The sequence below is a fragment of the Erpetoichthys calabaricus genome, chromosome 4 (genome assembly GCF_900747795.2).
Source record: "Erpetoichthys calabaricus chromosome 4, fErpCal1.3, whole genome shotgun sequence".
Lineage (NCBI taxonomy): Eukaryota > Metazoa > Chordata > Cladistia > Polypteriformes > Polypteridae > Erpetoichthys > Erpetoichthys calabaricus.
This window is the reverse complement of record NC_041397.2, coordinates 30917464-30930883: the sequence shown is the minus strand read 5'-3', so window position 1 is coordinate 30930883 and position 13420 is coordinate 30917464. Positions and strand designations below refer to the sequence as shown.

General features: G+C 36.1%; 1 protein-coding gene across 26 annotated transcripts in view; it reads left to right on the top strand.

Moving 5' to 3' along the window:
• The window catches only part of nbeaa (neurobeachin a), a 925612-nt gene that overhangs the window by 493801 nt on the left and 418391 nt on the right, over positions 1-13420 (top strand). For all 26 annotated transcript variants that reach the window (XM_051927338.1, XM_051927337.1, XM_051927335.1 and 23 more), the window contains one exon: positions 7253-7314. In XM_051927338.1, coding sequence (XP_051783298.1) covers positions 7253-7314 — 62 coding nt within the window. The remainder of the gene's footprint in view (positions 1-7252; positions 7315-13420) is intronic.

Here is a 13420-nt window from a genome sequence, read left to right as displayed (position 1 = left end):
ACACACAAGGATACGGAGGAAAGGTGTTGAAAGTACACTTAGGGCAAGTGATATCAAATATGTTTTTAAATTTATTCTGTTATCTGTCTCTGAGAGTTAATATGGCTAGTATTTAATCAACAAAAATGTGACAACTGATAGTCTACTAAAAATTAAAATAACAAAACTTTATTTTTCAAATCAGTTAAACGTTATGCCATGTGTGTATTTTCTAACTTGTCATTTATTTTTCCCCATTAAGTCATTACACAGTCAGGTGGTCGTCTTGTTCTTTGCAGTACTTAGGCCTTAGTTGATGTTTTATTGCGTGTGCAAAGTCTGCGTTCTTTAGTGCAAGCTGCTTTTATTTTGACTGTCGGCATCACTCTGATAGAGTCCAAGTCTTAATTAATTCAGGTTAAATTATGGGTGGAAAAGCAGAAAGTATCTCCTATTTTTTAAACATACTGTAACCATCAACCTCGCTATTCAGTATATTTCAGTGTATTTCATCACAAAAGGTTTTTTATATAAGTCAAACACTTATGAAAGCTTTTGTTAAGCTTTTGTTATTACATACATTTTCTTTTCACATATATTCAGTATATTTAATTTTTAGTGATTTTTAATTCTTTATTCGCCATGTATAATTTCTTGTGTTAGGAATATGTCATTTTTTTCATACTTTAACTTAGCTTCCTTAAAAAGTAACAACAAAAAAATATTCAATTATTACCAGATACTGGATTTTGTTGTTCTAACAGCACAAAAATAGCATCTTCTTTGTAGACTGTAAGCCAGTCATTTTTGTTTTTCTTTTAACATCCATTAAAATTTACTGTGGTATCCACTAATTTGGGCTGTTTCAGGAAATAACATTGTGTGCTGTCTTCAGGGCCTAGCTAAAACTTGAACCTATCTCCTCGGATCAATAAAATGCACAACTTGAGAAGGCAAATTGTTATTTGTATCAAGAAGAATTGGACAAAGTGTTTTTTTTTTAATAAATAATACTATTTAATATCCATCCTTACATTTTCAAGCCTGTTTACTCCAGTCCAGAGTCATGGGGCAACTATTATATTCAATGAAAATGTGGATTATGTAACTAAGGAAATTCTGTGTGAATTATAAAAGAAAAATTGCAGAATCAAACAATTACAAACTAATTTAATCCATTTGAAAGTCACATGGGGTCAAAGTCTATCCCAGTAGCAACCGACCCTGAACAGGGCACAATGCCATTGCATGACAAACTCACAAGTTCAGTTTAGAATTGCCAGTTAACCGGACGCCCGTGTATCAGGGGATGTGGAAGAAAAACCCACATAGACATGGAGAACATGCAGATCCCACACGGGCAAATCTTCAGGCACTGTCTCAAACCCAGGATGAGACAGCATCTCTAACTGCTACACCACCATGCCTCCTGTCTCATAAAATTATAGGACTTCTCTTTAATAATAAGTGGTTATGACTCGGGTTGGTAATCTAACATTTATTTTCTTCTGTTGTTTGTGTTTCCTTTTGGTCTTATTAAACCTTTCTGATTGCAATGAAGTGGTTTATAGTTGACTATATAAATTAAGTATGCTACTTAAAAGCTTTGGTCATTAGCGTGACCTCGGACAGGAAGTGGGGGATGTTTTTTAGCAGTTGAAATGTGCGTTTACAAGTAATTATCTTCAATCCATCACCGTTCTGATTGCTGGAGGTCACGCTCTCTCTTCAACTTTCTCATGTCTGCAGACAAGTGGCCACTGGTGCAATTATGCCTGTGTAACCTTGGAACTTACACTTGGAATAGTTTGTGGAGCATCAGTGAATACTGTATTTGTTGAAGATACTTACTTCTGATGTAATAATTAAGAACTTAACAGACAAAAAGCTATTTACCTCACAATGGCAGACTAAATTGTCGTGTTATCTCCTTTTGTGTTTTACAGGAAGGAGTTAGGATTTGTGTTTAAATAGAAGGCATTTGGCTTGATTAATAGTGTAATGTAGAGGTCACAAACGTGTTAGAATCTTTAATTATTAAAAAAAAGCCCAACATCTGAGCATATAGAAGTGTATTATTGAGTGTGGTACTCAGGTTTTATTACAAAACAGGCAAGTAATTTCTTGTAAAATGGGCTGCTTCTTTATATTCTAGAAATTCAGTTTATGTGCCCAGAGCTTCTGAGTACAAGTAGACTAGTAGTTAATTTTCTACAGCAAAATCTTTCACAAATATGTGTACGATACACCATCATAACATTTTCAGATCTAATGGTATTGTCATTTGTTCATTGAGTATCTGACCATAATTTTCATTCTAGAAAAACTATAAAGTTAAACCTATTTTCTGCTCCATGAACAGAATATGCATATGTTATGTTTGAAAGAATTCAAGTTAGTTATTGAAACAACTCTTCATGTTGTGCAGTCGAATGTTATCCTGTGACTGATGTAAGAGGCAGCTGTTTTTCTAAAATCATTTTAGTGGTAACTATTATATGATGCTGGACTAATAGTAAAAATCATCATCTTTAAACGTGTTGACAGATGTTTCTTTTCTGTACTGAGGTATTCTGAAAAACCTACAGAAGGGTCTTTCTATTAAATTCTTTTCAGCAGTCAGCCTGTGCGCTGGTAATTACTGTACCATTAATCTTTCTGATCTGGAAGCACTTGAGCTAGTGAATAGCTGATCTATTGCAGTGACTGTTAGTCTAAATGAGCTTTTCACACCTGTTTCTTGTTTCATTAGTTAACTGTCTGTTTTAAGATCCAGCGCTGCAGTAAACTAGTCTGCCATTTCTGTCACTTCTGTCTCTCAGAAAAGCTTTTAAGCAGTTTTGTACAAAAATGGGCAATTATCTCATACCAGAATTCCTAATGTATTTTTATCAAAATTTTAATTTTAAATGATACATTTGTTTTAAAGAATTGCTTTTAATTTTTAATCCGCTTATTCCTGAACAGGGCTGCAGTGGGGTGCTGGAGCCAATCCATGGTAGTATGGATTGGAAGAAAGGAACAATCCCTGGACAGTGTGGCAGTCCATCGTAGGGTGAACACACACTCCAGCCACACACACATTAGGGACATTTTAGTACTGCCAATGCTCCTAACCTGCATGTGTTTGTACTGTGGAACCAGAGCACCCGAATTGCTTTGTATAACGATATTCATTTATTTTATTAGTGAAATGTAAAACCAAGAAACGCCAATATCAAATATAGCTTCAGAAACAAGGACAGCTAACTACTACACCACTGTACTCTCCTAACTATCTGCCCCTGTACTACAAGTACTAATTTTATTATTGTTTTTATTGTTGTTCTTATTTGATATCAGCATTGTCTCCTGTCTTTTGATATTGGACGTCCTTCCATCCATCATCCAGCCCACTATATCCCAACTACAGGGTCACGGGGGTCTGCTGGAGCCAATCCCCGCCAACACAGGGTGCAAGGCAGGAAACAAACCCCGGGCATGGCACCAGCCCACCGCAGGGCACACACACCAAGCACACACTAGGGACAATTTAGGATCGCCAATGCACCTATCCTGCATGTCTTTGGACTGTGGGAGGAAACCCACCCAGAAACAGGGAGAACATGCAAACTCCACGCAGGGAGGACCCTGGAAGCGAATTTGGGTCTCCTAACTGCGAGGCACTGCACCATCGTGCCGCCCTGTAACTCATCCTTAGTTATAGAATATGTATTCTTGACAAAAGCATACTTGTATTTCTTTCTGTGATTCATTCAAAATATTTCTGAAAGTCCAGTGCTTTAGTAATGATTTGCAATACATTTATTTTATAATACGCATCTTGATTGCCATAATTTCCACTTCTTTGTTATTGTTGATTTTTTTCGTGCTTCTTTGAGTATGTTGTTTTGGCTGTTTGATAGTTAATAAGTAGGTATTGTTTGTTCATGTTGGACAGCGGTGCTGGGACCGATGGCGATCATCTCCCACATAATTCTACAATCCTCAGTATTAAATATTATCATTTCATCTGGGACTTGTACTTGTTTGTACTGGTATACAAGTATATTAGTATACATTGGCCACTAGCCTCTCAACAGTTCGGCCATTGGAGAAAACTACATGGCTATATCTGTTGGCATACTGGTACCAGTAGCTTGTAGGCAGATGATATACAATTGCTCATCTGTTCTTTTTTCCTACAGAAACATCATTTGTGGTGAAGTTGCTGCTTTGAATTTGTTACTCTGCCACTGCGTAGCTATAATTCATGGTCAATACTGGCAATAATATAGCATTTAGTCATTCTTCCTCAGTCATATACAGGAGTTATTGGCTAGAATTTGAAACATTAAATGATTATATCTGTAGGTGATTTTTACAATGGAATATTTTCAAATTACAAATGTGTTTCTTCACCTTCATAATGAAGTTACCTTGGCTTGACTGCATACATTTAGTACATTGAGTTGTTTGCCACTTTTTAGACTTTTAATGATGAAGCTAATACTTAGTCAATATCTTCTTTCTTTTGTATCCATCTTTAAACCTTTAATCTCTTCCAATCAAAGACTAGAAAACTGTATGTTTGAGTAGGAACTGGTAAGCTCTTAATGGCTAATATTTTGGTTTTTGACATCAGCTCAATTTTTCATATCTGATATTTAGTAGCTAGTTGAAACCTCAGACTTTCAACCCACAACTAAAGAGCATATCAATAGACCTGTTACTACCCCGGGCCCAACTTGACATACTACCTTTTCTTATCTTTTTGATTTGTAATATTATGATTGTCTCAGTGTAAAATGAGCCATGTGTCTATGCAGTATAACAGATGATTCAAGATGTTTTAAGTATATATAGTTATGGAGGAATATTTCAGACATATTAAATAAATAAACTAACAGGCAAACAAATAAATTCATATCCAAATAAACTGAAGTACTTTGAAATGTGAGAATATATAAATCAGGGGTGGGCAAAGTCATTCCTGGAGGGCCACCATTTGCACCCCAATTGCTTATTGCTCAAGTAACACTTCTGCTTCATTTTATTTGTCTCTCTCATTAAGATTTCGAACCCTTATTGCTTATTTTAGTCTTAAACAGCTATATTCTTGGTTTTTAATTGCTCCTTATTAGCAATAAGATGCAAATGACAAGAGACCAGCATTTCTTCATTTAGCTTGTTTCCATTTACACAGATATGTACAGTATTTATCGTGCACTATTTGGTTTAATTAAATACTTGGAAGGAAAGTGAAGAGAAAAAAATTGAAGTACTGAGAATTACTCATCAGTTTTAGACTTCAGATCATTTGGATGATATCCTTTGAAAGGATAAATAAGTGTAGGATATGAGAATTACTTGACATGGCAGAGTTAAAGCACTAACAAGCTGTGAAATTGAACGATTGACAAGGATTGTTTTTTAATTAAGCAACTGGGTTGGAACAAAAACATGTAGCCACTGCAGCCCTCCAGGACTGACTTTGCCCACCCCGATATAAATATATATATAAATATATAAGTAAAAGCAACATTGACTGCACACTCAATATGAAATAAACTCTGAAATGAAAACTGGCACTTTCAATCATGGGTTCAAGTGAATACTGTATTTTGATCAATGAATCCCCAGTAGAACTGACAGAAAAATTTGACCATCAAGGGCCACATTTACAGCAGACACTTCAGATGCCAACTAATATCAATGAATTCAGACTCTCTGTAATTATATTAGCCGCTTTGCACAGTCTTTCTGGAAAACCTTTTCTTGCACTCATATCCAGCATGCACAGTCACAACTTTAAGCATGCGCCTGAGCCAAAACATTTCTATGTCAACCAAAGCAGATATAGTACATTCACTCTGCACATGACACACCAATCAAAAAGCAGTGATTTCTAGAGCCTGCCTTCTCAAATTTGATTGTTGAAAGTGACAGTTTTCATTACAGGGCTTATTTCATGCTGCATGTGGTGTCACTCAAATAAATACATGAAGAAAAATTAAATAAACAAAGAAATAAGCAAAAAAAAACATTTTGTGACACATTTATATATTTATTCTCAAATTTTTAATTATTATTAAAATATAATATTCCTCCATGTATAGTATGCACTTGGTAAAATAACAATTGAGATAGAATTTAATTAAATTAGCATTTAAATCCTCTTGAAAAATAACTTGGCTTATCTTTTCAGTATAGTTTCAGTTACAATTTTAGCAGACCATCTTTTCAGTCTTTCAGTCTCTCATTGATCCCTGTATAAATGAATGTATCTCTGGCCAGACACAAAGCTGGAAGGATTTTCAATCAGTCCACACCTTACTTAGATTCGGCATGAATTTCTTCAAAGAGTTGATGATCAGGTTGTTAATTATTAATTTTATGGCAATTTTGATTTTATCATTTCAAACCAAGGACTTGATTGGAAAAATGGTCTCCCGTTGAGACCCGTTGGTCTCCCTTAAATTCAAATGTGAATTAATACCACTAATATGTGAAATATTTTTTATTATACTCTTATAGAAGTTTATTTTTTAAGATATGTTTAGTGGTTTGATGTATCAACATGACATGTTGCAGTTTTTACATTTTTTTTTGTTTGTTTCAAAATAAAGTCTTAAAATTATAAATAATGTATTTTTAAATGTTTCTTTGCATGGGCACTGCATAGAAAATTATGAATATTTGCAGAAAGTAAGGATTAGCTATTGTCATGGTTTAACATATTGAAAGATGCTACGTGAACAATGCAAATATACTATAGTGTAGCACTGTGTCTTAATAATAACCACTAAACTTGATGCCAACAGATCATACATTTTTAAAAATAAGAATTTGTATTATTATTTGTGTGTACATGATCAGGGTTTGGTAAAAATATATTTTCGAACAGCTTTAATAAATGAGATAAAGCATTTTCTTTATGACTCTTTAAAATGTATTCAGCATGAATAACCATCTTACAGTTAGCAGTCTGATTGATGATTTGATCATTTATGTAATATTCAGGAACAAGTGAATGAATCAGGCCTGTCAGTAGAATTGGAGAAGGGTAATTATATTAGTAATCAAATACTGCCAGCAACCTTAAGTTATTTAGTATGTTCAATAGTTGAGTGATTAGTGAAAGCACAAAATAATGTATACAAAATGCATACAGTATATCCACACTAATGTGCTATTTATAATACTGTATTATTCCTCAGAAATTATTGTTTGTGATTATCATCATATATGTATCTGTCTAATGTTAATATTCATTGTCCATTGTCCCTTCTAGGCCTTGTTTGTATGAAGTCAAGTACATCTGTCGTGGAGCTGGTTATGCTGCTTTGTTCTCAGGTAAACTTATTCATTTTGTTTCAGTCTTACTAATTAGATAATGGATAAGCCAATTCAGGTTATCACATTTAAAAAAAAAACTATATATTTTCAGGTTACATTTGTTATTGAGTCATGCTGAATCAGCATTTTCATGTTTGAATAGCTTCTTCTGAGTTACTGAACATAATATTAGAAACAACACATATACTCTAAACCGACTGTTATTAGCAGCACTCTGCAGGTTTAATTCATGTCTTAAGAATAGCCCTGTCTACCATTGTGGTGATATACAGTAACTGGTCAAGAGCTCGAGATCAGTTTTATTCAGACACAGTATATTTATTAGAAAAATGCCAGTTTTTTTTACTTTCAATCTAGCTACGTGATATTCATTCTTAACTTCTTTATTTCTTCAGTAAATCAATTCAGAATTGTATACACAAGTATTTAAGCCTCTATTCATATGAGTTGTCTAGAGTTAAATATTCAGCCAGTCTTTCTTAATCACACAATAGAAATGGTCACTTTTAATGCATATTTGTCATATTATGAAAGATATTTAACATACCTCTTGACAGCCCAGATCTTGTCGTTGGCGCTCATAAGAAAATTATAAGTTGCGGTTTAAAGGTCTTGTCCAATTGCAGAACTGCATGAAAAAAGGAATGTTCAGTTTCATAGTTCTGTCAAGTTGCAGTTTCTTCTTTTAAAATGCAGCAAGCTAGATAAGAGATCAATTATTTGTCATATTTAGCAGTGTAGGGTTCAGGGTGCATTCTCAAGTACAGCAGGATCTCTTTGTGATAAAGTGTGCTGATCTGTACTTTACTATGCAGTCCCTAAACTTCACTTTTTGTTATTTTTTTCTTATTCTGTCCAATGAACTGCTTGGTACAAAGCATGTAGTGTTAAAAGGCTCTTATTCACATGATGACTTACTGTTCTAATCACTAAGATAGCATTACTCTGGCTATCAGAGTTCCTGCCATTAAGGGCTCCAGAGATGAAATTTTGCCTCACATATTGATCAAGAGGAAAAGAATGTAATTTGAGCTGAACTCCTTTTGTCCTTCTAAAATATTGCAGTTGAATCCAAATGCAGTTAGTTATAAAAATAAATGTTTCTCACTGTAAAGGCAATTGCTGTTTGAAAGGGGCCTTATTCCTATTAGGATAAATTGTAAAAAGTGAAAAAAAAACTTCTCAATATCTATCTTCTGTTTGAAAATGCAAGGGCAAACCTCCTTTCTTTTTGTATTTATCTTTAACTTAAGCAGAACAAGAAGAGTGGTGTGAATGTGGCCTTCAACATCCATCCATCCATCCATTTTCCAACCCGCTGAATCCGAACACAGGGTCACGGGGGGTCTGCTGGAGCCAATCCCAGCCAACACAGGGCACAAGGCAGGAACCAATCCTGGGCAGGGTGCCAACCCACCGCAGGACACACACACACAAACACACCCACACACCAAGCACACACTAGGGCCAATTTAGAATCGCCAATCCACCTAACCTGCATGTCTTTGGTCTGTGGGAGGAAACCGGAGCGCCCGGAGGAAACCCACACAGACACGGGGAGAACATGCAAACTCCACGCAGGGAGGACCCGGGATCGAACCCAGGTCCCCAGGTGTCCCAACTGCGAGGCAGCAGCGCTACCCACTGCGCCACCGTGCCGCCCCGGCCTTTAACATTTAAATCTAAATTGATTTACCTTAAATCTTTGTTTTCCCGAATTATTTTTGTCATATCTTTTAAGTGCATAGTATCCCCTGAACAAGAATGTATGTTTTAAGTTAATATTTTTTCACCTCAATGAAACACGCACATGTGCAGTAGCAATTTATGCTGAGTATGCGGGTGTCAGCATGAATCTGCAAAAGAACAAATAGAGAAAACATTAAAGAAGGTTAGACGTACAATACTTGGCTCTTTAGCCTTTTTCAGCTGTGATGGTTCAACTGGCAACAGTTTTAATGTAAACAAAAGGTCAATTAATGCAAAAGAAATAATTTGATGGGTTTACTTTCCTCAAAGATGCCCATTTTTGATGAGTTGCATTTGTAGAGTTGGCAAAATCCTTGTGCCTTATGCTTTCTGGAAAGGCTCCATCTCCCCAAGTTACTACAATTCAGTAAGAAAGTCTGGAAAATAACTCAGTGCCACAGTTATAAATGTTGTCTCATATGTCTATGAGACTGTTCCCTGCCTGTTCTCTTCCTGAGTAAAGTCTGTAGTTTCTAAACATTTTTTTATTCCTGCAAGTTCTCTGCTTTTCTTCCCACATAGTAAAGTTGCGCTGTTTTCACTTCCATACTGAGCTAACAGAATTGACTAAATTTTATCAGGTTTCACTCCCTCTGCCCAATCCCTCAGCAAAGCTTCCATATTCATTTCACCTTGGCTTCAACTAAACTAATGATCGAGCTCTGTGATGTGAATATTCAAACTACTCATAAGCCATTGTGAACGTGCTTTATTGCTTCAGCTTCAATTTGTTAACAGAATGCATATTAAATGAAGACACCTACAAGATGTAATTCTTCTCTTCATCTTTTCTCACTTCTGTGTGGGGTCGATATGCTACATCAACCTTCTCCAAACAGCTCGGCCCTGCACCTCCTTGCCAGTCAAGCCCTTTTCCTTGAGATCTTCTTTTACTTTATCCATCCACTTTCACTTTGACCTTCCTCGCTTTCTTTTCCCGTGTATTTCCATTTGCCCACATATTCATTTTCTCTCCTCATTACAAGTCTATTCCACTTCAGTCTACTTTCCCACACTTCCTTAGATATCTCTCCTGCTTTTGTTGTACCTCTGATTGTCTCATTTCTTATTCTGCCCTTTTTTGTAACTCCACTCCTCCATCTTAACATTTTCATTTCTGCCACATCTAACTTCTCCTGTGCTCCCTTTACTGCCCATATCTCAGCTCCGTACATCATTGATGGTCTTACCACGGTCTTAAAAACCTTTCCTTTAACCTTCACCTTAATTCTTCCATCACGCAATACTCCTGATACCTTTTTTCAATTGCTCCATGCACAATGCACTCTATGGATTATCTCTACATCTGATTTTCCATCTTGGGATACCACTGATCTAGATGTTTAAATGTATCCACTCTTTTTAATAGCTCTTGCCTGCACCCAACTTCTTAATTCTGATCATCACTAAACCTCATATATTTTGTTTTCTTCCTATTTGTCTTCAATCCTATATCTTCCAATACCCTTCTCCATTCTTCCAACTTCCTCTCTACTTCCACTTTTTTCTTTTCTGGTGCTACACAACACAATGTTATCAGTAAAAAGCATTCATCAAGGGGATTGGGCTTCTATTCCATGACTTAGTACATCCATAACCAGATCATTGTACATAAAGAAGATCCCTGGTACAGACCTACTCTAAATGGAACCCTAACCCTGCTTTTGACCTCACTCATACATACATATCTTGGGCAATCCTTGCATGCTTCTCTGGTCCCCCTTTCTCTCTCATACACATCCAGACTTCTTGATGGTGTACTCTTTCATAACCTTCTCCAAATCAATAAAAACCATATGCAGTCCTTTCTGTTCTTCTCAGTGCTTCTCTGTGAGTTAACAGAGGTTCCTCTTCCTGGTATAAAACTATGGTGTCTGTTGCCTAAGCCTGCTCTCTATAACCCTTGCCCAGTTTTTCATTCTGTGTGGCATCAGTTGTAGCCATCTATAATTTGCACAATCCTGAAAATCAGCCTTCTCCTTATAAATAGGTACAATCACGCTGTTCCTGCTCTCCTCTGGTATTCACTTCTGTTCATAGAACTTCTGCATTCGATCACACGACACATCTACTCCCTCTTCTCCTTTAGTCTTCTGTTCTTCTTGTATTTCATCCAGTCCTGTTGCCTTTCCATTATTCATTCTTTTCAGTACCTCCTTTACTTCCTCCCTACTTATTCTTGGTATGAGCCCTTCATTTAGGGCTCCATCACCAAACCCTTCCCTTGGATTTTTTTTCATTCAGTAGCTTTTCAAAGTACCTTCTATACTTCCTGCTGTCATGCTTACTCAAGACCAAACGTTGCTTATCTTTTTTCTGCGTTATCTAAAATCCTTTCCAGCCTTATTCCTAGCCTTCAATATATTAAAAAGCATGCTCTCTCGCTCTTTTGTCTCCAATTTTTCATACACCTCCTCCAAAGTCTTTACCTTGACTCTTGCCACTACCCTCTTTGCCTCCTTGCTTGTCTGCCTATACATTTTTCTATCTTTTGCCTCCTTCTTTGCTTTTATCGCATCCTGCACCTTTATGTTCCATAACCACATGCCTTTGAGACCAGGTGGGGACCATCCTGCTGTCCTACCCAACATCTCTTCACCTGTACTTAATACAACTTTGCTATTCTTCTCCCACTTGGATCCCAGGAAATATTTCAAAAAGAGTAGGGTCCATCATCATTCAGGTGGATGTTGCACATTGGCTGTGTCTAGATCTGTGCCTGGAGCAATACCCAGGTTATCGGTCTCTCTTTCCCAAGCTATGGGGTGAGTGATGTGGTGGCAGTGGTGACCTTTGGGTCCTTTAAGGTTCACCCTGCAGTTCCAGATCTCTGGTCCTACTACCTGGTGTTGAGACTTTAACAAGTTTGGTTACCTGTTGCAGGCCATTCTCTCACATCTCTAACCCTGCTTAGCACTTCAATGAAACCCCTAAAGTGACACCCCGCTCCTGAACCTATGAGACCAGAAAGATACAAGAATCTAGACCAGATAAAAATGTTAAAGCATTTAATGTATTTCATAAAGCACAAAAAATAAAATACAAAGTTACAAAGATTACATTATAAAATATAAGTTAAACAGTTTTTACAGCAATTTAGCAATGATGACACGGGTTCAGTCCTTCCTCCCTATCTTCAAGATGATTTTCCTGTTTTACAAATTTCATTCCATTAATAAAAATGGATAAAATTGGTTGGATCCTCTGCTTTCTTACTTCACTTTTGTACCACCCTGGACTTTCTTTCTACCATTCCTTCAAACATATGATTAAAATGTTCATGTCTTTGCATTCATAATATTCAATTACAGTACTTCTGATTACATGCATCTCAAGCTTCACACTTTTGTTTTATTTAAAAATTACTACTATGATTCAAAATCTACTAATAGTTCAAAGCATAATATCTGAGTAATCAGACAGTTTAGTTTTTATCCAATTCCACACAGGAAACTGAAAAAGGGGGTAGTTCAGGTTTTTCAGGCCAGTTACCACAAGAAGTGATAAGATTGGTCAGGTCAGGTATTAATAGGACAATTAGTTTCAAAAAGCCCCAAGTTTCAAAAGTTGAGATTCCTGTGCAGTAACTGACCAGAATTGTATTACTATCATCCTTGCATTCAGTCCCATATGCAATCTGCAAAAGAGTCAATCACATTTTTACCAGCCAATTTCTTTAATTTAGTGTCTGTCTCTCCTGTCCATGTCTGGACCAATCCGTTTTTTAGGCCAGGCTTTCGCCAGTGGGCCAGGGTGGTCAGGATTCCTGACAGTGGTGGTTGTAGTGGTAAAGCTCTTTGTGTAGGTTAGAAAAGCACTGTATAAATGTAATTCATTATTTTATTTCATGTCCACATTTGGTGTTCTTATTTGGAGTTTAAATGGCATGCTAATGGACTGACTCCTGGATGTACAGAATTGAAAAAGTAAAAGTAGAACTTCTTGCATCTTATTACCATTTGCTTGTTTTTTCTAAAAATGTTTTGTTCTATTCATGTTGAAAACATTATGTTAAATGCTAGAAGGATGTCAGATTTTCTTATCTTAGCTCCTGGATAAATGTTCCATTGCCAGGGGCACAAGTTCAAGGTATGGGCTACATTTACATGAGGTATCATATTTCAAACGTCTGCAAATATATGTCTCAGATAATTCAGTTCATATGGATAGTTGAATAACTTGCAATGAAGGTTATTCCTCAATAGGGCATTGCATCATGGAAAAAATTGTAAGCAAATTGGCAAAAAAAAAGAGTTGCTTAATTACTAATAAAAAGTAAAGGTTAAATGTTATTTTATTTATTTTAAGGATGATAAAAGTTGGATTCATATTAGTAATTGGGCTAGTATTGAAA